General features: G+C 35.8%; 1 protein-coding gene and 2 long non-coding RNA genes across 3 annotated transcripts; 1 reads left to right on the top strand and 2 right to left on the bottom strand.

The window, feature by feature from the left end:
• Positions 1–2,904: 2,904 nt before the first annotated feature.
• Positions 2,905–4,381, bottom strand: LOC110869959. The gene is made up of 5 exons (XR_004864452.1): positions 4,177–4,381; positions 4,009–4,093; positions 3,237–3,304; positions 3,078–3,141; positions 2,905–2,992 (listed from the first exon to the last, which is right to left on the bottom strand). It is a non-coding gene; the product is annotated as an uncharacterized LOC110869959 (long non-coding RNA).
• Positions 4,382–7,652: 3,271 nt separating this feature from the next.
• LOC110869958 ((Z)-3-hexen-1-ol acetyltransferase) lies at positions 7,653–18,835 on the top strand. Its single transcript, XM_022119158.2, has 3 exons — positions 7,653–8,088; positions 8,227–8,790; positions 18,087–18,835. The coding sequence occupies exons 1-3, from the start codon at positions 7,696–7,698 to the stop codon at positions 18,525–18,527; spliced, it is 1,398 nt and encodes a 465-aa protein (XP_021974850.2). The 5' UTR covers positions 7,653–7,695; the 3' UTR covers positions 18,528–18,835.
• LOC110872813 lies at positions 13,289–15,943 on the bottom strand. The gene is made up of 5 exons (XR_002554714.2): positions 15,929–15,943; positions 15,594–15,841; positions 14,835–14,912; positions 14,026–14,076; positions 13,289–13,615 (listed from the first exon to the last, which is right to left on the bottom strand). It is a non-coding gene; the product is annotated as an uncharacterized LOC110872813 (long non-coding RNA).
• Positions 18,836–22,017: the final 3,182 nt, after the last annotated feature.

Raw genomic sequence — 22,017 nt, 5'->3', positions numbered from 1 at the left:
TGTTGATGCTGGGAAATGAATGTATCGGGAATACTTTGACTTGCTGCTAAAACTGGTTAGCAAGATAACATAATTATTTGATGCAGGTTTTTGGAATGTTTTTTATGATTTTGAAATTTGATAAATGGTTACATTTTTGCAAATGATGGGAAGGTAGATACAAAAAATGGAATGGTAGTAGATATAAATGGTAGTAGGGCAAAAAGGTAGCAAAGCGGTAGCAAAAAGCAAAACGGTGGCAAAAGGCGGTAGCAAAACGGTGGCAAACTAAGTAACTAACGGTAGCAAAACGGTAGCAAAAACCGGTTGCAAAACGGTGACAAACTAATGGTAGCAAAACGGTCTCTAAAAATAAAACCGTAGCAAATAGCTAGCAATAGGGCAATTGCCACGTGAGCTTTTCCTACCGAGATTTTTTGGTGGCAAAACGGTAGCAAAAAAGGCAATTGCCAAAACGAAAATGCGGTGGCAAAAACCCTATTTATTTTCTTGTAGTGTATTTAAACTCTTTAAATACAAACCATTTTTAACACAACAATTCTACAAATCTCTCATTTTTCAAATGGCGAGGGTGAGAAAGTGACTGAAGCGGCCCATGTCGAGTACTAACATCGCTACGGGCACTACTAGAAATTTGGCATTTTCTAACAAGCATTTCCGTCACAAATGCGTAGCAAACTGAGATTTGCTACACATTTGCAACAAAACCTTGATGTTGGAAAAAGCCTCGTCGGAAACTAATTACTACGCATTTACTACGCAAATTTTAACATAATTCCTACGAAAATATTGTGTCACAAATTTTGCTACGCATTTCCTACGCAAATTTTAACATAATTCCTACGAAAATATTGTGTCACAAATTTTGCTACGCATTTCCTACGCATTTCATAGTTGCTATGTTTTAATGCTTGCAACAGATTTGCAACAAAAGAGATCTTTGATTGTAACACATTTGTAACGAAACATTTAAAATAAAATAAAATAAAAGCTAAAAGCATTCGGATCTTATTTTACTAAAAAACTGCAAAACGAAATCACTAGAAAATTATAAAGCATGTCTTAAAATCCACAATAAAGCTAACCAACTTGTAACATCCATAACGCTATAATATCTATTATGTCTAAACCACAAAACAAACTCTTAGCATGCATATATGTTTAAAACGATACCAACTTATAACTAATTACTAGATCTTCTCTTGCTTTTCTCTCAATTTCAAGACGAGCCATATGATCTTCTCTCGCTTTCGTCTCATTTTCAAGACGAGCTTGAATGTCTTCCAATTGTGTTCACATAGCTTGAGCCTAAATATGTTAGGGTAAAGAGATTAGAAACTTAAAAAAATAATATGAAAGTCATGTTCATGTACCTAAATCCAACCCAACTGACCCATTTCCACATGTACCTAAATCCAACCCAACTGACCCATTTCCACATGTACCTAAATCCAACCCAACTGACCCATTTCAAGATGTACCTAAGATTACGTCCACTGCCCATCAACACAGAAGGGTTTCACAACATATATTATATTTTTATTCTTATCTTGACTTTCAATAGTCGTTATATATCTCAAATTTCAACAATAACTCAAAAAGCAAAACAATAATTACTGCAACTTTCAGCTGTTACAAAGTCTAAGATTAGAGAATGTTAACTAACTAGAAATTGTTTGTGGCAGTATATGAAAAAGGGGAACGATTAATGTCACTATTGGATTACTCAATAAAATCTAACGATTTAGTTTAAGTGTCATAAAGTGTCTCCAACAATGGCATCAACTGGCAATTTAAAAAAAAACAATCAAAATATAGTTGTTTTTTTTCTTTTTACAAAAATAATCGATACGAGAAATGATTTAAAGAACGCAAAAAAAAAAATGAAATTGATAAACATACTGAGTTGCTTCATACCAATGTATCTATATCCGTTCGAACCAGAACGAATTCTAGAAAGTCTGAATTCCCATGAACCAAAGCATACAGCAACAGGACTGTAGTTTCATCGGTCAAGCACCTGCAGAGGTTAATTTTTTACATCAAAGGTGGGAAAATGAGAGTTGGGTTACAGTTCAGGTCAAAACATGCCATTGTTAGAAATGGGTCGCACAGTCCTAGGGTAGGGTCGGGTCAAAGTAAACTGAGCTCTTACATGCCAAGTGTGTCGTAGAGAGAAGCAAAGGCCAATCTAACAAGCGGACCACTATGTGCATTTCCCTCAATATCCACCCGATCAACTGCAATATGGGTTACATAATTAGAAAGAAAGAGAAATGGATCTTACAAACGATAAATGGATCTTACACTCAACATTCTTAACATTTTCCAATGCTTTATAATACGGATTTTCCAACATTAATGTTTTTCACAGATTCCACAAGAATGCATTTACGATAATGAATGAGACTAAGTAATATATTGATACTGCTGTCAACCAGTTGACTTCTAGAAGCATCAAAACTTGAATTGACAAAAGTAGCACTATATTTGCTGCAAGTCAAATACAAACATTTAATCCGATACATCATACATACACAAAAATTATTGTCAAAACATAGACGGCCAACTGAAAAGATGAAATGCAATTTTGAAAGTCAAAACATTAAGGTATACCAGCAGCAGAACCAACTCTCTTCAGTACGCCTAGCTAATTTTCTTCGGAATTAACGTATACGATGCACTAAATTTGATCGTGGCTGTGAAATATAGTTAAGCAGCAGTTTATGAACAACCGAACCTACCAGAGAATGCCCCTGCAAAATACAGTTTTGTTTCTTTCATTGTTGCCGTATATTTCACCAAATGAAATATTATTACCATATTACTTTAATAACAAAAAATAGACCGTCACATTGTTGCCTGACTCATTGTTGAATCAATGAAAGGGTGAGCATCATTTGGTCTGGGTGACGGCCCAAAAAGAAGCTGAGTGGAAGTAGCAATGAGCATGAAGTTCAGCAGTTCGTGATGTACAAGATACGTCTTTGGACTGAGTATTTATATACGCATAATTAAAAAATAATTGATAAATTCTACTACGAATGAATGAATATAATAATAACTGAAAATTATACCTTACATACACTCTACCAATATAGCTAACCACAACATGCATAACCATATTTATAATGCTCTCATCTGTGACCAACATAAGAAGATAATACACTATTTTAGATAATAAAAGTTATGCTGCAATGACGGAGGAATATATATCAGAATGTTATATTAATTACCTTTACGGATATTGGTTGGTGGTGTTTCACTATCGTCTAGAGATAAATAGAAATCATCAAGGTTCTGGCTGTTCAAATTTTCAATTAAATACTTTAGAAATACGGATGAAATCACACAACAAATTAAATCTGATTGCGTGCATGATGATTTCGCACAAAATTTTCACGAATCAACGACACTATGATGCATAAACGGATTATAACGTATTGATATTGTGATTCTCATGAAACCAAAAAAGGAAGCAAAACACATAATTATCACAATAACCAACAGCACTACAAGAAATCACATCCAACCAACAGAAACATCGAGAACTACAGAATTTCGAATCAAATTTCAACACGAAACAAACATAAACCCTAACAAACACACTCAAACGAACCAATCCACACCGCCATTCTAACACACAATCTTCAACCAACCTAAAACCAAACCACAAACCCTATATCAACCAAACAACCCTAAATAAACCCTAAATCCATCACAAACACAACCTAACAACCAACCTTACGTCAAAATCCCCAAATATCAACCCTAAAATCAACACACCAACGCTATTTCCAACAAAACAACCGCTCGCAATCAAAACCTAACCCTAATTTCAACAACAGCTTCAAAAACAACACAATCGAAGCAACATAACTGTACGATCACACATCAAACTGATTCCGATTGTACGCGAGTTGTTTTCGAAAATTTCACGAATCGACGACGATATGATGCATAATAAACGGATTGAAACAGACTGATTGTTGCGAAATAGAAGATTACCTGACTGGAGGTTTGTTTAGAATCGAAGAGCAGAACAGTATGAGTGATGAGAGAGAGAGAGATTGTGGATCTTCGGTTTCACTCTCTATATGAATCAATGTTCCAATTAGGTCAGAATGTTCAAATATACAAAAGATCAAAGTTCAAATCTAGGTTTTGATTACGTACTTTATCAGATTCTTCAATGTTCACTCGCACGACTCCTATCCAACCAAATTATATGGAACATTTTCAGTCGATTTCATAGAAATTAGGGCATCGGTGATGGTTCGAGATCCGGAATGACAGATGTTTTGAGATCTGGAATTTGAGATCTGGAATGAGAGATTCTTCATAGAAATTAGGGCATCGGTGAGGTTTTGGGGTTTTCAAATCTTGGAATGTATATGAGATGGATTTTAACTGTAAAACGGGTTAAAGTTGTTTTAGGTTTAGATCTGGAATGTATAATTTCACTTGTTTTTTTTTAACAAACAAACAATTAGTATTATTTTTTTTTTTGTTTTACAGTGTTTTGTTTTTGGGTGCAAAATGAACGAGCGTATGCATTAACTAATATTAATATATGATTTATAACTCATTGATTCTTTTTTGATACTTAATTTGCAAAATGTCAAATTAGTTAAAAAAAAAAAAACATATGATTCCTCGTTTCTGTTATTGTTGTTCCATGTCAACTTTATTGCTTGGTCAAAAGATAAAAGTCATCTTGGAAGAAGTATTGATGGGTTTATAGGGTGTGTTGGGTGTGTATGATGTGGGGATGGAAAAAGTAATTAATGGATGGAAGGTTGTTTGTTAAAAATATGTCACAAATTATAACGCATTTGTAACGGAATACTTGAAAATAAAATAATTTGATTGGTTTTGGTAGGAAATGCGTCACAAAGTAGTAATATGTATTAAATAATGATAAGCTAACTAATTAGTCAATATATTAAAAAAATATCCGACAAATTTACAACGAAATTATGACAAAATTATATGTTATTGGCATTTTGTCACTATTGTGTAGCAAATTTGTTCAAAAAATTGGGGTTTTCTTTGTCGTTATAAATGCGTCACAATTTTGTCAAAATTTGTGACGCATTTTTTTCCGTAGCAAAATTCTATAGTAAATTGGCTACTTTTCTAGTAGTGGGGTACCAGAAATTTAATTAAGCATGTGCCGGTTTCGGAATTGCAAATTATGGGAAACCATTTCTAGATTAATGATTTTTTTAACTTAATTATGTAGTTTTCATTTAGATTAAGTATTTTTATTTGAGTTATTTACTTTATATTTAAACCAAGTATTGTAATTTTGAATTATATATTTCATTCAAATTAGTTTTGGAGAAAAATGGGACAACACTGCACAATTTGGGGAAATATGAGGTCAACCGTACTGGCGCGTTATACAACAGCAAATGGTTCAATAGCGCCCGGCCATGTCGCTACGGCCGGCGCTCTGAGTTGTTGATTATGTTTTCTCGCGAAGATGATAACGCTGGAGAATTTATTGGTACACTTTATGTGGATGCGACTCGATTCGGTTCGACTCGGTTCGGTTCGAGTCGGTTAGGTTCGGCTCAAGCCCGACGTAGCGACATTCCTCCGTCGTGCGCCCCAGAGTTCGACACGCGAAGCACGGAGAGCCGCGAACCAATTCCCGCCGACACATTACCATGACATCATCATGATGATGTCACATTTATGCCTAATCTTTTTTATATGAATTCTAAGAATTATGTAGCGTAAATGAATGCAATATTGGGCCAGTATATTTGGGCCAGTATATTTGGGCTTATAATCCAAAGAAGATTAATTTGTCACCTTCTCCAAAGAGTCATTATTGTTCGTCAGTTCCATGTTGACGAAGACTACATGCTTGTTGACGAAGATTGCTTGTAGACTGATTATCTTGCATGACGAAGAATCAAGCTTATCATATATGACGAAGTCTCCTGTTGGACGAACTGATTGGACGATGATTGAATGTTTAATGTTCGTCCATATATGCCTTCGACGAAGACTTATGGTGACGAAGATTGTGCCCAGCGAAGGCTATGACGAAGAATCCACTCTTCGTCATATTTGTTTGTTCGTCGACCTGTGTGGCTATATAAACAGATAGAAACAGTGAACACAAGGTGAGAGAGAGAATACACCACACACTGAGAGTTTATAAGGAGATCTTGTAAACATTGCTTTGTAACCGTCGTACGTTTTAATATGTTTGAGTGTTAAACGTTGAATCTGTGTTGTGTTTATCTCTCGCTCGGTTTGTATCGTAACGTGGATTCCGCACTCGTTATAGTATTCGAAACAAGATCTCGTAGTTGTCCGGCGATCTGAAAAACGGACCTACAGAGTTTTATGTTTTCAAAAAAATGACCGTTGAACGTCGAGTAAATTAAAAAAAAATATTCTTTTAAATTTCTATATATAATTACCCTTTCAACTCATTTTTTTTTAAAAACCAACACACTCCCAAACCATCTTATCTCTATCTTTATTTTACAAAAATCTAGGTTTTTATACAATGCATCCCTTCAAACGAGCAATCCTAGTCATCCCGTTTCTCCGGTTCCCACTCGACCCACCCCTACGGATCTGGTTTTGTTGAGTACCATCAACATCAAACCGGGTTTATGAACCTTTTGAATCAACACCTCATGGGACCCAAATCTATACGGTTTTAACCCACGTGTCACACAGAGAGAATGGCCGGGGAGGATTGGGACGACTCCTTCCTCCATAAGTACAGTTTGAGTTTGTGAAACAAACATAAAGTGTAGCTGCTAACCAACAGCTTTTTGGTTGTCTTAAAAAGTTTGTCAAACAAACACGAATTTCAGCTGCTATACAACAGCTCTTTGGTTGTCTTATTACAATTAAAGTTGTTCAAACAAATACTTTTGACAAGCAACACTTCTGCATAACTAATGTCCGTCGCTAAGCTAATTATGACGCTTGTTTCAAAAAGAACAAACTATGCTTTAATTTCGGTTCTTTCTTACCTATCGGGTTATATATATATATATATATATATATAGGGGGAGGTTCATTTGAGAAGAAAATTAAATTGAGAAGAAAAAGAACAAAGATACAATTGTAAAACATTAAATAGTTTTTCTTTCATCTCATTTATTATTATTTTTGACTAATTAATTAGTCATAAAGACTATCATCCTCCACACTAAAATTTTTGCCTAGACACATCAAAATTTATCCTACACGTTTTTGAAATTTATTCTACACATACTGAAATTTATCTTACACAACTCGTAATTCATTCTACACCTCATAATTTATCCTACACTTTACATTAAAATTTTTCTTCTTTGAAAAAAATATCTTTTTTTTTTTGAAAATAAATTACAAATTTAATTTAGTTAGCTATTAAAAAGTAAGACTAACAACTAATGATCTATCAGTTTTACCAATATACCCTTACACCCATATTAAATACAAAAATTAAATGAAGTAAAATGAAGAATTTTTATTGGTTGAAGTTTGTTCTTTTTTATTCTCAAAAAAATTTTCTTCTCATTTGAACCCTCCACTATATATATATATATATATATATATATATATATATATATATATATATATATAGCTATTACATCTGTGAATCTCCATTGGACATTCTTTCTCTTCTCTTTCTCTTTATACATAATTACATAAAACATATATATCTTCCTAATGGGCATTAAAGTGAAGGTGATAAAAACTGAAGTAGTGGCACCAAGACAACCATGGTCCGAGCACTGGTTACCCCTTACAAACCTAGACTTGGTGGTGCCACCCATTGATATGGGTTGTTTCTTCTGTTACAAGAAACCCCATGACCAAATGGACATGGTTGATGCACTCAAGACTTCTTTATCTCACGTACTCGTCTTCTTCTACCCAATTGCCGGAGAGATTGTGCCCACCGCCACCAGTGAGCTCGAGATTCATTGTAACTACAGAGGTGTCGACTTTACTGAAGCTGCTGCGGATGTCGAGCTCTGGGAACTTGACTTCTACAATCATGATGAGAATATTGGAGTGAAACTAATGCCCCAAGAGCACCATGGGGTGCTTGCCATTCAGGTTAACTATTCAAATTCATGTGTTAATTTAATTAAAAAAATACTAATAAATATTAAGAAAAATATCACAGAATAATAACCAAAGTTTCAAAAGTGGTTATTTCTAAAACTCGAACTTGTGACATACAATCCATTGCAGGTAACAATGCTGAAGTGTGGTGGAATGGTGGTAGCATGCTTGTTTGATCATCGAGTAATTGACGGCTATTCGATGAACATGTTCACCACTTCATGGGCCAATATGACTCGATCACAACCACCATCTCTCATACCTTATTTTGATCGTTCGGACCTTAAACCTCGACACTCAAAGCACTACACGCCTTATGTAGCCAACATGTTTTTTCCCCTATCTAAACTCCCATTGCCTGTAAGCGATTCGGACAATGAATTGGACCTCAATCAACACTCGCGAATAAGTAGAATCTATTATATCAAGGGTGAACAAATAAACGGACTCCGGTTGTTGGCTAGTGAAAATGGGATTATAAGGTCTAAGGTAGAGTCGTTTGCTTCGTTTTTATGGAAGATTACGGGTTCGTTCTTGGAGGATTCGGGCCACCCGGGTTATATGTGCAACATTGCTGTTCCTGTTGATGGTAGGAGATGGTTAAGTGAAGGAGAAGGAGTCGAGAAAGAAAACCAGATGGCTGCACGTTGTGGTAATGTTTTTTCTATACCGTTCCGAGGGATCCGAGCACAGGTAAATAAAGACTTCAAAAGTGTTTACAAACTTTCTTGCCATGTTTTTAAAATTTTAATATCGGGTTTGGGAAGGTCTTTTGTTCAAGTTCAACATACGGCAGGATTTTAAAAGAAATTCATCGTTAAAAAACAAAATAAACGAAAATATCCATCTGCAATCCGTCAGTGATGGTTGTTACCGATAAAAGTATGTCGGTAGTATGCTGTCGGAAATATGGCCATGCCCCAAGGGTTTCTTCTATATAAGGGTTTCTTCTATATAAGGGTAAAGGGTATGGAGAGGCTCATCCCCATGAGCATGAGTCGTCACGTAGGCGCCATATCATCAACTCACGGAGGATGGGCATTCACGCATTTTGAGGGGGTGGAGGATGAGCCTACCCCACCTATTATTTTATAATTTTCTAAGTTTTTTTTTTTTTGTTAACTTAATAAAAACTTTAAAAACATTAAAAATTACAACATAAAACAACCTAAATAAATTCATTTCATAACATTAAAAAAAATTACATTTCCTAAAAATAAAAATTACTAATCCTAAAAACGAAAAACATAAAAAACGAAAAGAAAATTACGATATGATTAAAAAACTAAACAACCTACGACGTCCATTTTTTCTTCACCTCTTCTTTCATCCTCCGATAAACCTCGCGTTCATCCTCCGGAATCGAGTCGAGATCCAACCTCATAATCCTAAAATCCTCCGCTCGAGCATAGTCGGCCAACACGGTTTTCTTGTGAGTATATTTTTCGGCCGCGAACTCTTTGAACGAACGGAATTCGTTTATCAACTCGTCCATTTTCGACGATGCCTTCGAGCCGCCCTCTCCACCCGAGCCGCCCCCTCCACTCGAGCCGGCCCCTTTGCGTTTTCCAGCCGCCTCTTTTTTTGCTTTGTCCCTTCCGGTGGGACGTTCCGACTCGTGAACGGGCAACATATCCTCGTCATCTTCCGGGTCGTCGATTTGACAACGAGCGGTGGAGCCTCCCGCACTATAACTTCCGGACTCGGAAGTTTTAGTCCGTTTGGCGGTTGCGACCTCATTTGGAACCGGCTTCCATATTTGTTCTTTCCTTACAACGTTCCATGCTCGGAAGTGCGGGAAAGGCGTTGAATTTTGAGAGTCCCACTTAGCGATAGCAAGGTTAAGAATGTCCTCGTCGTTATTCCCACTAGGAGGATAAGTGTAAATTTGGTTATAAATCCAGTTAAAGTTATTGATGATCTTGCTCATTTTACGCCACTTGCCCGAGACGGATTCGACATCACGAGCCGGATATGCTCCATAATCGCGTTAAATCTATCCGTTGTCGCCTTCCAAAAACTACTACCCGTTTGGTTGTTTCCTAAATTTAAAAAATAATACATTAGTAAAAATAAAAAAAATCTTTTAAAATTTAAATTAAAAATTTAAACTTTGGTTCATACCGACTATCGGGCAAGTAGAGGACTTAACAAACGCTATTGTTAGTGCCTCCTCCTCTACTTTCGTCCAAGGTCTCGCCTTTGCTCTCGAACCGCTTTTTGGCGCGGTTTCGGGTACGTTTTCAACCTTCTTCCCCTTCCCCTTGTTTTTTTGCTCTTGAGCTCTTGCGGTGGCGATTCGGGGACGACTTCTTCATCATCATCGTCAAGTTGAACCGGGGATTGCGGTTGGGAAGTTGGCGGTTGTGATTGGAGTTGTTCAAACGAGTTGCGTTGCATGATTTGTTGGAGTGCTTGGTATTGTTGCATTTGTTGAAGTTGAGACATTTGTGAGAAGGCGTTGGGTGTTTGTTGAAAACCCAAAAACGTAAATTGCGGAGCCCCCCACGAAGGATCCATAGTCGGAGTGTAAGCGGGAGTCGAAAAAAGTTAGGTTGGTTCAGGTTGAGATTATTCGGGTTGGGGTTGTTTGGGTTGGGGTTGTTTGGGTTGAATGGATTCATGATTAGAGAAAATGGTATAAAAAATATGGAGTGTTTTTTATAAAAATGAAAGAGAATTGGAGAAGAATGGGAGTACAATAGGAGAGAATTGTATAAAAATGGATGAGATAAAGGGTATTTATTTAAATTGAAAAAGGAAAATATTTTTTTATTATAATATAGCCGTTACACAACGGCTAAAACATTCAAAAGTGGTCCGTCTCCTCCTGCTGTGGGGAGTCGACTTTGCCGAGCCGAGCCCAGGGGGGCGGTGTGGGGGACCGGCGCCGGTCCTAGCCGGGCCTCCCCCATACTCTTTAGTCTAACCGATGGGTATGACCCAGGAACACCGACAGACTAATTAGCGACGGATTACCGACAAATTGTTACCGACCAGGGTTTTTAAGTTACCAACCGGGCTTTTCCTCGGTAATATGTTTAATTGTATTTTATTTAGAATATAATAATATTAAATATAGTTAAACATTTTGAAAGAAATAATAAATTATAAGTTTTGGAAACTAAAATTTGATCACAAAACTACAATAACTACAAACTGCTAATTACCGACGGATTGCTACCCAGTAATTGGTTCCGGTGATAATCATACGTTTAGTAGTAGTGTGAGCTCTTTTTTCTTTTTCTTTTTTGAATCACAATCTAATACTACTCTTACTTTACATCATTGTCATCGTAAAACTTAAATCCTAGACATAATGGAGAGAGACACCATGTTAGTAACGTGAGTTCTGGTCCCAGTTATCATCGGTGACAAAATGATCTAATCTTTTGAGCAACCAATATAAAAGTTTCTAGAACAGCTGCAATTTTGTGTTCGTTAGACCCACTATAGCTTTGTTTTCTTCTTTTCAAAGTTTTATTGTATTTCACCTTTCTTTATATTTTTTTATTTATTTAACAAGTTTTTACATAAACAGAATATATTATAAACAGAAAAAAAATTCAAACATTAAATTCGTCTTGAAAATGGTAAAGCATTGACTAAATTATCGTTAACACAAAAATACATGAAAATTTTAATAGGCTATATAAAAACCAATCATAATAATACAAATGTAAAATGTGAGTTAAATCGTAACACAAAAATACATAAATATTTTAGTAGGTTATATAAAAAACCAATCAAAGTAAGGGGACTAGGGGTGGTTCACTAGTGATGGATTCTATCACTCCCACTCTCCAATCAAATCATGACATGTCATCAACCAAAATTCTATCACTAGTGATAGAAATGTAGGAGGGGTGGAATCACTAGTGATGGAATTCTATCACTCCCAATTTTTTTAATTTTCATTTTAAAATTAGAAATTAAAAATAAAACACTAAATTATAAATTTCATTAAACTTTGAAAATAAATTACATAACCAAATAAAAAAAACAACTAAACCGGTGGCATCTCCCAACCCCACTAGTAGTGGGTCGAGTGTGTGAGGTTGGGTTTGATACGTTTGCGATTGAAATTGGTGAGGTTGAAACGGTGGAACGAACGGTTGGTTATGGTACGTTTGCGATTGAAACGGTGGATATTGTTGGGTTTGAAAGGGTGGATATTGTTGGTTTGGAAAGGTTGGGACTTGGTCGGGTTCGTCTTGCAACCTAAAGCGCGCCGGCTCACCAAGATTCGCTCGAACCCTTGGCCTTACGGGATTTTTCTTCGTACTCGAACCTCTTTTTTTCGATCCGCCACCTCTCTTGCTTGAACCTTCCATATTTCTTGTAAAATTATTTAGATTGAGTTGGAGAGTGTTTTAATTTTTCGTATTGAGTGTGAGAATAGTGGAGAGGTTTTTGAGTTTGTTTATTGATATATGTGGGATTTATATAAAAAATTTAATCAATTAAACGGTCAAAAAAATTTACAACGGTCAAAAAAAAAAAAAACGGCCCATTTTCAAAAGTTCAACGCGTTGTGTAGTTAACGCGTTAGAAATATAACGCGTGGTCACTATACCGGCGGCGGTGTGCCGTTCCATCATAACGCGTGACCGGCTCTCATCACGCTCCCGCCCCGAGTGGCCTAATACAAATGTAAAGTGTGACCTAATTTAGGCAGCCTCTAAGATATAGCCCTTAAAAAACACCAAATAAAATGTATTCCTTATAAATTAAGCTAACCAAATGTTTTTTAAACACCAATAAAAATACACCATGTTTAAAGCGTGAGATTATGATTAAATACAAAGTGCAAAATAAATAAATAAGAAAGGTAAGAAAAATTTCAGTTTATTGATCTTAGATTTGGAAGTTTGAGATTAAATTTAGAGAAAAGAAAATACACTACAAGAAACAGGCACCTTTAGCGACGACAAGTGTCGCCGCTAAAAGTCCTTTTTGTCGCCGCTATTGCCCTTTAGCGGCGACACGTCGTCACTAAAGGGTCGCCGCTATAGATCGGCCGCTATTGGTCACCTGTCGTCGCTAAAAAGGGTGTGTCGTCGCTATTGTGAATGACTTTTAGCGGCGACATTGGTGACTTTTAGGGGCGACATATGTCGCCACTAAAAGTAAAAAAAATAAAAAAAAAAATAATTTACTGCTATGCAGTCTTTCTTCTGTGGATTCATGTAAAAAACAGGAAAAAAAATTTTTAATTTCATGGACCAAAACGTTCATAAGTATACAAAGAATCAAACAATAATTTTCACATTCAAACCTCCTACAATGCAGTCTTCTGTGGATTCATGTGGAACAGAAAGTGGTGCAGCTCGATAAAGACGCATTGTCTCTTTGATAATGGCTTGAAGATAGACCAAGTTGTTCATGTCTGACTCTTCAACTTCCCTATCTCTTCCATCATGGTTTTCAAGCTTCTGTTGGGCTATTTTTAAGACCACAGGGTGGTTGACTAGTAAAGCTAAAGCCCATGTTAGAGTGGCCGTTGTCGTGTCTGTACCTGTCAATAATATAAACACACATATAGTCTGATCAGCAGGGTTGCAAGTCATCTATGGATTCAAGATATTAATTCACTATCCTTGACAACAATAAAAGACATCATTTGCCAGCAATAAAATAAACCAGCCTATTTGGACACGTTTTAAGTTAGCAGTTACACAAGAGTGACTCATTTTGATCTGTTGTATAATAAGAGTAGACAGATTATGGCTGTTAGTATTGATGTACTTACAAACTTTTGAAAGTTATAATCCCTAACATTTTAACACCATGATAACCCTTCTTGAAATGGATAGTGTTGTATTTATAATGGGGCAAACTGGAAATAGTTTTGCATTTTTGAAACAAGGCTAATAAATACACCTCTATTGCAAAAAAATAAAATAATGTTATTGTCATATTGCATACCTCAACGTCACATTTCATCTCTTTTGGGTAAGGCTTCACCGTACAAAATCTCTGCAATGAGTCAGCGGTCAGACATAATTAACGGAAAGATCTTTGGAGATGAAAACAATGGTAACATGGCCAGTGAAAATATCAAGATGGTTGATCTTCTTTCATTCAAATGGAATCCTTTTTGTGCTCGTATAACTCAATGAGCAAGATATGTTATTCAACCAGGTATACTTAAAGTCTTAAACTACCTGAACAAATTCATGTACAAATTCATCAATCATATTCAAATCTATAGAGGAACAATAGTTTTCGTATCATAATTAACACATGAACTTTTGAAAAGTGAAAAGAAATGGACAAAAAAAGTGTTTAGTTAGCCAGACCAGGCATGACTTGTAACCCATACTCAAAAAGTTACATGTTTGACACCCACTCGAACCGCTCATTTTGACATTTCTAGCAACTGAAAAGAGGTTTCAAAGCATATGAATGTAAAATAACCAGTTAGATGACAATTGTGTGTACTTATATATTTATATATATGGTCATAGGAGACGAGAAGAAAAGGTGAACAAACCATTTCAGAAGATGCATGTTCTACGATGAGGTCATACGCAGGCCGAGGGGCAGGTATATGGCAAATATGTGAATAAGAAGTGCATAGAAGTAAGAAATCACATGTGCAGTAACAAAAAAGACTTTACAAACTTGGCCATTATATTAGAAAAAAGAGATATACAAACCTGAAGTATGGTAAATTTCCTCATGACACCTTGACATTATATTAGAAAAAAGAGATATCAAAATAAGTAAATTACCGTCAGGTGTGTCTTTCACTACCTCAATTTTGGCATTCTTCTGAGCTTCAACTCTTCAAGGACTGCTTCCTGCAATTGCTGCAATAAACATTCACAAAACAAAAACACCAAACACATTATAATTAATTATATTAAAGTCAACATAAAAACCCAAAAATTGACAAAACATCAAACACCTGGAGTGCATTACCCAAAGACTTGTCCAGAACCCTCCAAGGGAACGCAAAAGACCACGATTTCAGGTTACTCGAAACACACCCAGGATTGTTTGATGGGCATGGTCTAACCCGAACTGGTTTCATAGGGTTCAGTTTTACAAACCACTAACACGGGCTGAATCCAACTAAGTTTCACTCTCAACCCGGTTTGACTTTTTTAAGCTTCAATCCAACTAGTTTGAACCCGGTTCGGTTACAAACCCTAACCCGATTTGTGCACCTCTAACTTCAACAACTTTCTAAACCTATTTATTAAAAAAATGCATAAATTAACCCGGTTTGACTTTTTTAAGCTTCAATCCAACTAGTTTGAACCCGGTTCGGTTACAAACCCTAACCCGATTTGTGCACCTCTAACTTCAACAACTTTCTAAACCTATTTATTAAAAAAATGCATAAATTAACCTCTAATTTAACTCAAGAACAACACAACAACAACATAATATCTTGCTATACTACATTTAAAAGAAATTTGACATTTTAACTCAACAAATCTGTAAAGATAATACAAATTAGAGACTATCAAGAACAACAAGAGTACCTGGTCGTCCGGCGTAAGAGGTGGTTCGGCGAGGTATGCAGCGGCACAGAGGAGGTGGTCCGGCGTAGTGTGCGGTGTCAGTCTAGGGTTTGGGGAAGTACCTGGTGCAGCAGACGTGGTGCAGCGAGCAAGCGGTTGAGGAGGTGAGATGACTCCGGCTGCGTCGTGGGATTTGGGGGAAGGCTGGTGGATTGAGTTGGAGGGAATGAGTGAGTGGTTTGCCCGCCCTTGGTTTTCTTCACCTAAAGCTACAATAAAACATGGACCGTTAGATTGCACACAAGATCAACGGTCAGATATTTGTTTTAAAGACTGGACGCGGATTGGGCTTTTACCGACGATTTCTTTGATGTCGTCGGTAAAGGGGTCGTCGCTAATGGTCAAATTTCTTGTAGTGATACGAGGGGGGCAAAGAAATCCGACGTATATTAATTTTCTCTCTACACATGCAAAACACATGTCAAGGTAGTTTATTGATCTTAGATTTGGAAGTTTGAGATTAAATTTAGAGAAAAGAAAATACTAGGGGGGCAAAGAAATCTGACGTATATTAATTTTCTTTCTACACATGCAAAGCACATGTCAATTGCCCCCATCAATATAAAACGTTCATAACTTTTTCATATTACATTTTAAAAAAAAAACCCAAGAGTGAATTTCAAGTTTTGTCCTTTATCTTTAGGCCACTTTGCAAGTTTTGTCCTTTATGTTTAAATTTGACGAGTTTTATCCTTTATGTTTAAAAATCAAGCACGTTTTACCCTTTATGTTTAAAAATCAAACACGTTTTGTCCTTTATGTTTAAAAAATCAAGCACGTTTTGTCCTTAAAAATAAGGCATAAAGGACAAAACGTGCTTGATTTTTAAACATAAAGGACAAAACTCGTCAAATTTAAACATAAAGGATAAAACTTGCAAAGTGGCCTAAAGATAAAAGACAAAACTTGAAATTCAATCAAAAACCAACCATAATAACGAACACTTTTTTTAATCTTTAATATAACTATGATACTGTTGTATAAAAATAAAAAAATAATTTCATTTACGGGTTTTCTTTAAATTGTGTTAAAAGTTCTGGTTATTGTGTCTTTCAACTACTTTTGGTCATTATGTTTCTACTATGATTTCTTTACATTGTGTTATTATCAAAACTTATAACCCAATGTTAATTTGGGTTCTATCCATTGTGTTTTTATGAGAACTTAGAACACAATACGTGACACAATGAAAATAGTGTTATATTTAGGTTTTCTATATATTGTGTTATTGGTTCTGATTATTTTGTTTTTCAACTGGGTGGGTAGGTATTCTATACATTGTGTTTTTCTTTTGTTTTCCATTGTATTTTTAATTTATTGTTCATTGTGTTTTTAGTCTGTTGTTCATTATGGTTTTAGTCGGTTCTTCATTGGGTTTTATTATATTATTCATTGGGTTTTCGGTCTGTTGACCATTGTGTTTTAGTGTGCTGTCCATTTTGTCTGTTATCATCAATTGTGTTTGTAGTCTACTCTACATTGGATTTTTGGTTTGATACTCTTTGTGCTTTACGTTAAGTCCATTGTGTTTTAATCTGATGTCCATTGTATCTTTTATCGGTTGTCATTGATTGTGTTTTTAGTTTACTTTCCATTGTGTCATAGTTTGATACTCATTGTGTTTTACGTTATGTCCATTGTGTAATCTGCAACTGGGTTTTCGATATTTATTTTGAAAAGTAAACAAAAGGGTACTTGTATTAAAGATCATAAGATGCTCGATTTTATGGTATATTTTTTCAAATACAAATGACGTATAAAAATTACGGACATAAAAATAAAAATGAGGGAGAAATTGCATGTGACTTTCATGTGCATGTTTCTTAGCATGTGAGAAGCATGTGCATATTGAGGTTTTTTTTTTCTCTTAGACGAAACTATCCTTCCCACTTGTTTTATTGGACACTTGTCACTCTCTAGTGCATTCTTATCATTCGTATTTATTTTAGCCTTTCTAAGAGGACCCGGGGTGGAGCTAAATTGTTCCGTGATGAAATGTGGTCACGCGTTATACACCGCCGCCTCTAGTGATGGTCACGCGTGGAAGAGTTAACGCGTTGTGGTGGTCACGCGTTGAACTTTGGAACTTTGTGTATGGTGGGTTGTACTCTAGTGCTGAGGAGTTGTACACTGATGGAATAAATAAAAAAGGTTGTGATACCATCACTAGTGATACCACCCCCTCTACATTTCTATCACTAGTGATAGAATATTGGTTGTGCACATGGCATGACTTGATTGGATAGTGGGAGTGATAGATTCTATCACTAGTAAACCACCCCTAGTCCCCTAAAATAAATTAACCCCTTATAGCAAGAGCTAATATTTGGAACCGTGGCCAACTAATTTTTGTTAACTTTATTGATCAACTTGTTTATGTTGAAAATTTACCTTGATCAATAATTGAGTCTTTTTTCGAAGTTACTTACAATAATTTTGGAAAATTTTATATAGGATTTGGTGGACATGCCATTGTCTTCTGTTGCAAGCCATGTTCACGAGTTGTCCGAAAGTGCGGCCACCAAGGAACATTTCAAACAGTTGATAGATTGGGTTGAGGACCAGAAGCCAAACACACTAATATCACGACCGTTTGTGGTGAAAGAGAAAGCATTCTCCATCATGATGTCGTCGGGACTAAGGTTTTCGCTATTGGGAAAGATGGATTTTGGATGGGGTAAACCGGTGTTCACATCATGTCATGTTCCGACCACTAGGATGGACTGTCATGTGATGCCGTTGGCTAGTCCGGTTAACGGGGATGATTGGATTGTCTACATGCATTTGCCGAAGAAACAGTTGGACTATATGGAGGCACGTGCGGGAAATGTGTTTAAACCCTTGATCGCTGGTTACTTGCAACAAGCTTTAAACCCTAAGATTTCTCGGATATAAATTTTCCATAAGTCACACTAGTATGAACCTTGAAAATAAACTAGTATTAAGACTGTTGGATGTTGTGGTAAAGTCAAATTGACCAAGTTAAAATAAAATAACTCAAACGGGTATATGTACATTGAAGAGTGAAAGATGGAGATCCAGTTTAGTAGGAACTAGTGTTTGGCCATTCAAAAAAAAAAGAAAAAAGAAAAAAAAAAGTAGGAACTAGTGTTAATTATCTTATCTATTTAAAGTAGAGGGTAGCATAGCTTTTCAATGTATGAGTCGAAAATTACCTTTCAATTGTGTTACTATTTTCAAAGTAGTAGCGTCAATAAAGAATTGTGCTGACTGAATAATTGTTTAACTCCTTTTGTTTTGTTTCATTCACATTTGATCCACCTCTGATCATTTTGTATTATTGTTTAACGTTCTTGATCCTGATTCATGCCAAAAATACTCTGATTACAAGATATGACCGGTACAGTGGTGACCATATCGAACCCTACCCCAAAAGAGAATACATTCCCTTTCTAATGTGCTCCCCTTACTACCACGATTATACAACCTGGGCCATTAAAATGGAGGCCATTGTCACACCCCAATTTTTTGATATTGCAAAAGCGTCGCGAGGTGTGACCAGAGCGGTAATCGTTATATTCAATCATTTTTTTGTGTATTGTTCATTCCCTCGCTCAGTTTGTGTCGTAACGTGGATTCCGCACTCGTTACAGCATCCGAAAGAAGAAATCCTCGTAGTCCGACTATCCGTATCAGGACCTACATTTACTTAGCCAGTTTAATTTTAAATTTTGATTGTTGCCTGTTCTGTTAACGTATGTTTTTAGTTTTTTTTGGATTTTTGTATTTTTATCTAATTCAAACTAAATGATTTATATATAATTAGCGTTTTTTTTAATATTAATGAATATTTCATGTTCTGGGCTTCAATAAGGGTACTGCATCAACTAGTGGCGGAACTAGAACATTAACTCAGGGGTATCCCAAATTTTATTTTCACCGTGCAATCATACAATGTTAAAAAAACGACAATAAATAAATAAAGTAAAACAAATACCTAATAGATTTGTCATCTTCTTTTTTTCATAGCTTAAAATTGTTCCATCACATCGTCGTCTTTTACTTCACATAAAAAATCCTTTTCGACCGCACAAACCATAGCATTATTCAAAAATTCCGGCCCCATTCGATTGCGTAAATCCGTCTTGACAAGCTTCATTTTTGAAAAACATTTTTCAACGGTTGCGGTTGCAACCGGTAAAAGCAAAGCTAACTTCACTAAAAGATTGAACAACAATCCCTATAAACATACAAAATTACCAATAAACAACTAATCAAACAATCAAATACATTTCAACGAAACTAATCAAAGCTGTTCGGCGAAACAGTTCAGACTTTAGCTATTCAGCAGCGACTTCAGGAGGCTTCAGCGCAACAGTTGTTCAGAGTTCAGACGTTTGGTGATGATCGATGTTTGGTATCCTTAATCTTTCACTTGTGCCGTGCATTAAACTTCAGATTAGAGGGCATATTTTATTATTTTTTGCTAACATAGAACTGGCTTTGGGCAATTGGGCTTATTATTTACAATGTTCAATTGATTTGGGCTTTAATAGCATAAGGTTTATAAGTTGTAATAATCTTATAACTGATTATTGATTTGGGTTGGGCTAGGAAGGAGGAACTAAGTTTATAAACTGCAATTTGGCCTACGGATAAAAACCAAAAAAAAAAAAAACCAAAAAAAAAATTACACTACGGATAAAAAGTTGAGCCATAGCCCGTGCTACGACTCGGTATACTTAAGGTCCGCCCCTGGCATCAACGGAACGCAAACCAGCAACACAATAAGCAAATCTGTCATACTCTTCACTTGGCAATGATATCATTTGTAAAAACGTCATGCTCAGAAATGATCCGCGAGTATATAGAGGAAGATAAAAATTAACAGAATGACGCCAAGCTTTAAAGGAGCAGAGTAGAGCATTCAAAGTCCGCTTTAACAAACCATCATACGCAGGCTCTAGTCTTAAGCAAGTGGTCATCACCCAACTCTTAAGCAGAACACGCTCACAAATCCAAGAAACCCCACTGCCCACCAGGTAACTGATCATAACAAAGTGAAGTTACTTTGACACCTAGGGGTGGATCCAGCCTACATTTGTGGGTTCACAGGAACCAGTGCGTTTGGAAAAAATGAAAAAAAAAATACACTACTAGAAAAGTGGTCATTTTACTACGAAATTTTGCTACGGAAAAAAATACGTCACAAATTTTGACAAAATTGTGATGCATTTATGACGACAAAAAAAACCCGCATTTTTTTAAACAAATTTGCTACACAATAGTGACAAAAACCAAAAACATTTAACTTCGTCAAAGTTTGGTTGTAAATTTGTTGGATATGTAAAAGCGTCGCGAGGTGTGATATTGCACACCTTAATTTTTTGATATTGCAAAAGCGTCGCGAGGTGTGACCAGAGCGGTAATCGTTACATTCAATCAAGTAAATAACACATTTAAACCACAATAAGATGTTCATCCATGCATTTATTTAAAAACCATAATTTACAATCCAACAACTTGTTCGAAGAAAAACAAACTACAACTTTAACAACATGGTTAACACAAGTTTACCAAACATGATAACTGAAAACAGGATGACATCTAAAAGCTGAACTTCTCAACAACAACACGAACATGTTTTTCCAAAGCCGTCCACTAATTACCTGTAATACATTTTAGTTTTGAAAAACGTCAACAAAAGCTGGTGAATTCATGTATTAAGTTTGTGTCAAATAATTCTTTAAAATATTTGATAGATTTAAATTGGTATAAATGAAACTTGTAAGATCATTAATGTTTTGCAAAGACACTAATTTGTATGCCGAATAGGAGGCAACCAAACCTTGACGATAAATTGTGTCTGAGACACATGTTTTAGACATAAAAGCACTCTTAACGATCTGTTATTGTTGCCGTTTAGAGTGGGGCTCGCCAAAACCCAATAGATCTTTCACTTTCGTTCCTCGGTACTTGTTTATACATTAATGGCCCCTTCGTTTAATCCTCATCCACGTGTGATATTTTAATTTTCTCATATTTATAATCATACCAATTGTAACATGTATACATCCCCGAAAGTTTAAAACTATAAACATTTAAATAAAAGGGGAAAACATGAACTCACAGATTTGCGCTCCATGTAAATCTCTATATGATTGTTCGGTTCTATGTTCGAGTCTCGACCTACAAGTGTTCTAATTCCGTTAGACACTTAGGTTTCTGTTTGATTTTCGTGCAACTCGTTCATCTTGAATTCGTTATTAGACTTATATTATTTCGTGTTCTTTGTTTGTATTTAATATATATTTACTTTATATATATCTTATATCTTTTAATCTGAATGGGCCTAGCCCATAAATTAAGTATGAAAATTTATTTCATGTTTTGGTATGTATGGGCCTAGCCCAAATAAGTTATG

This window comes from Helianthus annuus, chromosome 8 (genome assembly GCF_002127325.2).
Source record: "Helianthus annuus cultivar XRQ/B chromosome 8, HanXRQr2.0-SUNRISE, whole genome shotgun sequence".
In the NCBI taxonomy this organism is placed as follows: Eukaryota; Viridiplantae; Streptophyta; class Magnoliopsida; order Asterales; family Asteraceae; genus Helianthus; species Helianthus annuus.
The sequence above is the reverse complement of the archived record's forward strand: the minus strand, read 5'-3'. Positions and strand labels throughout refer to the sequence as shown.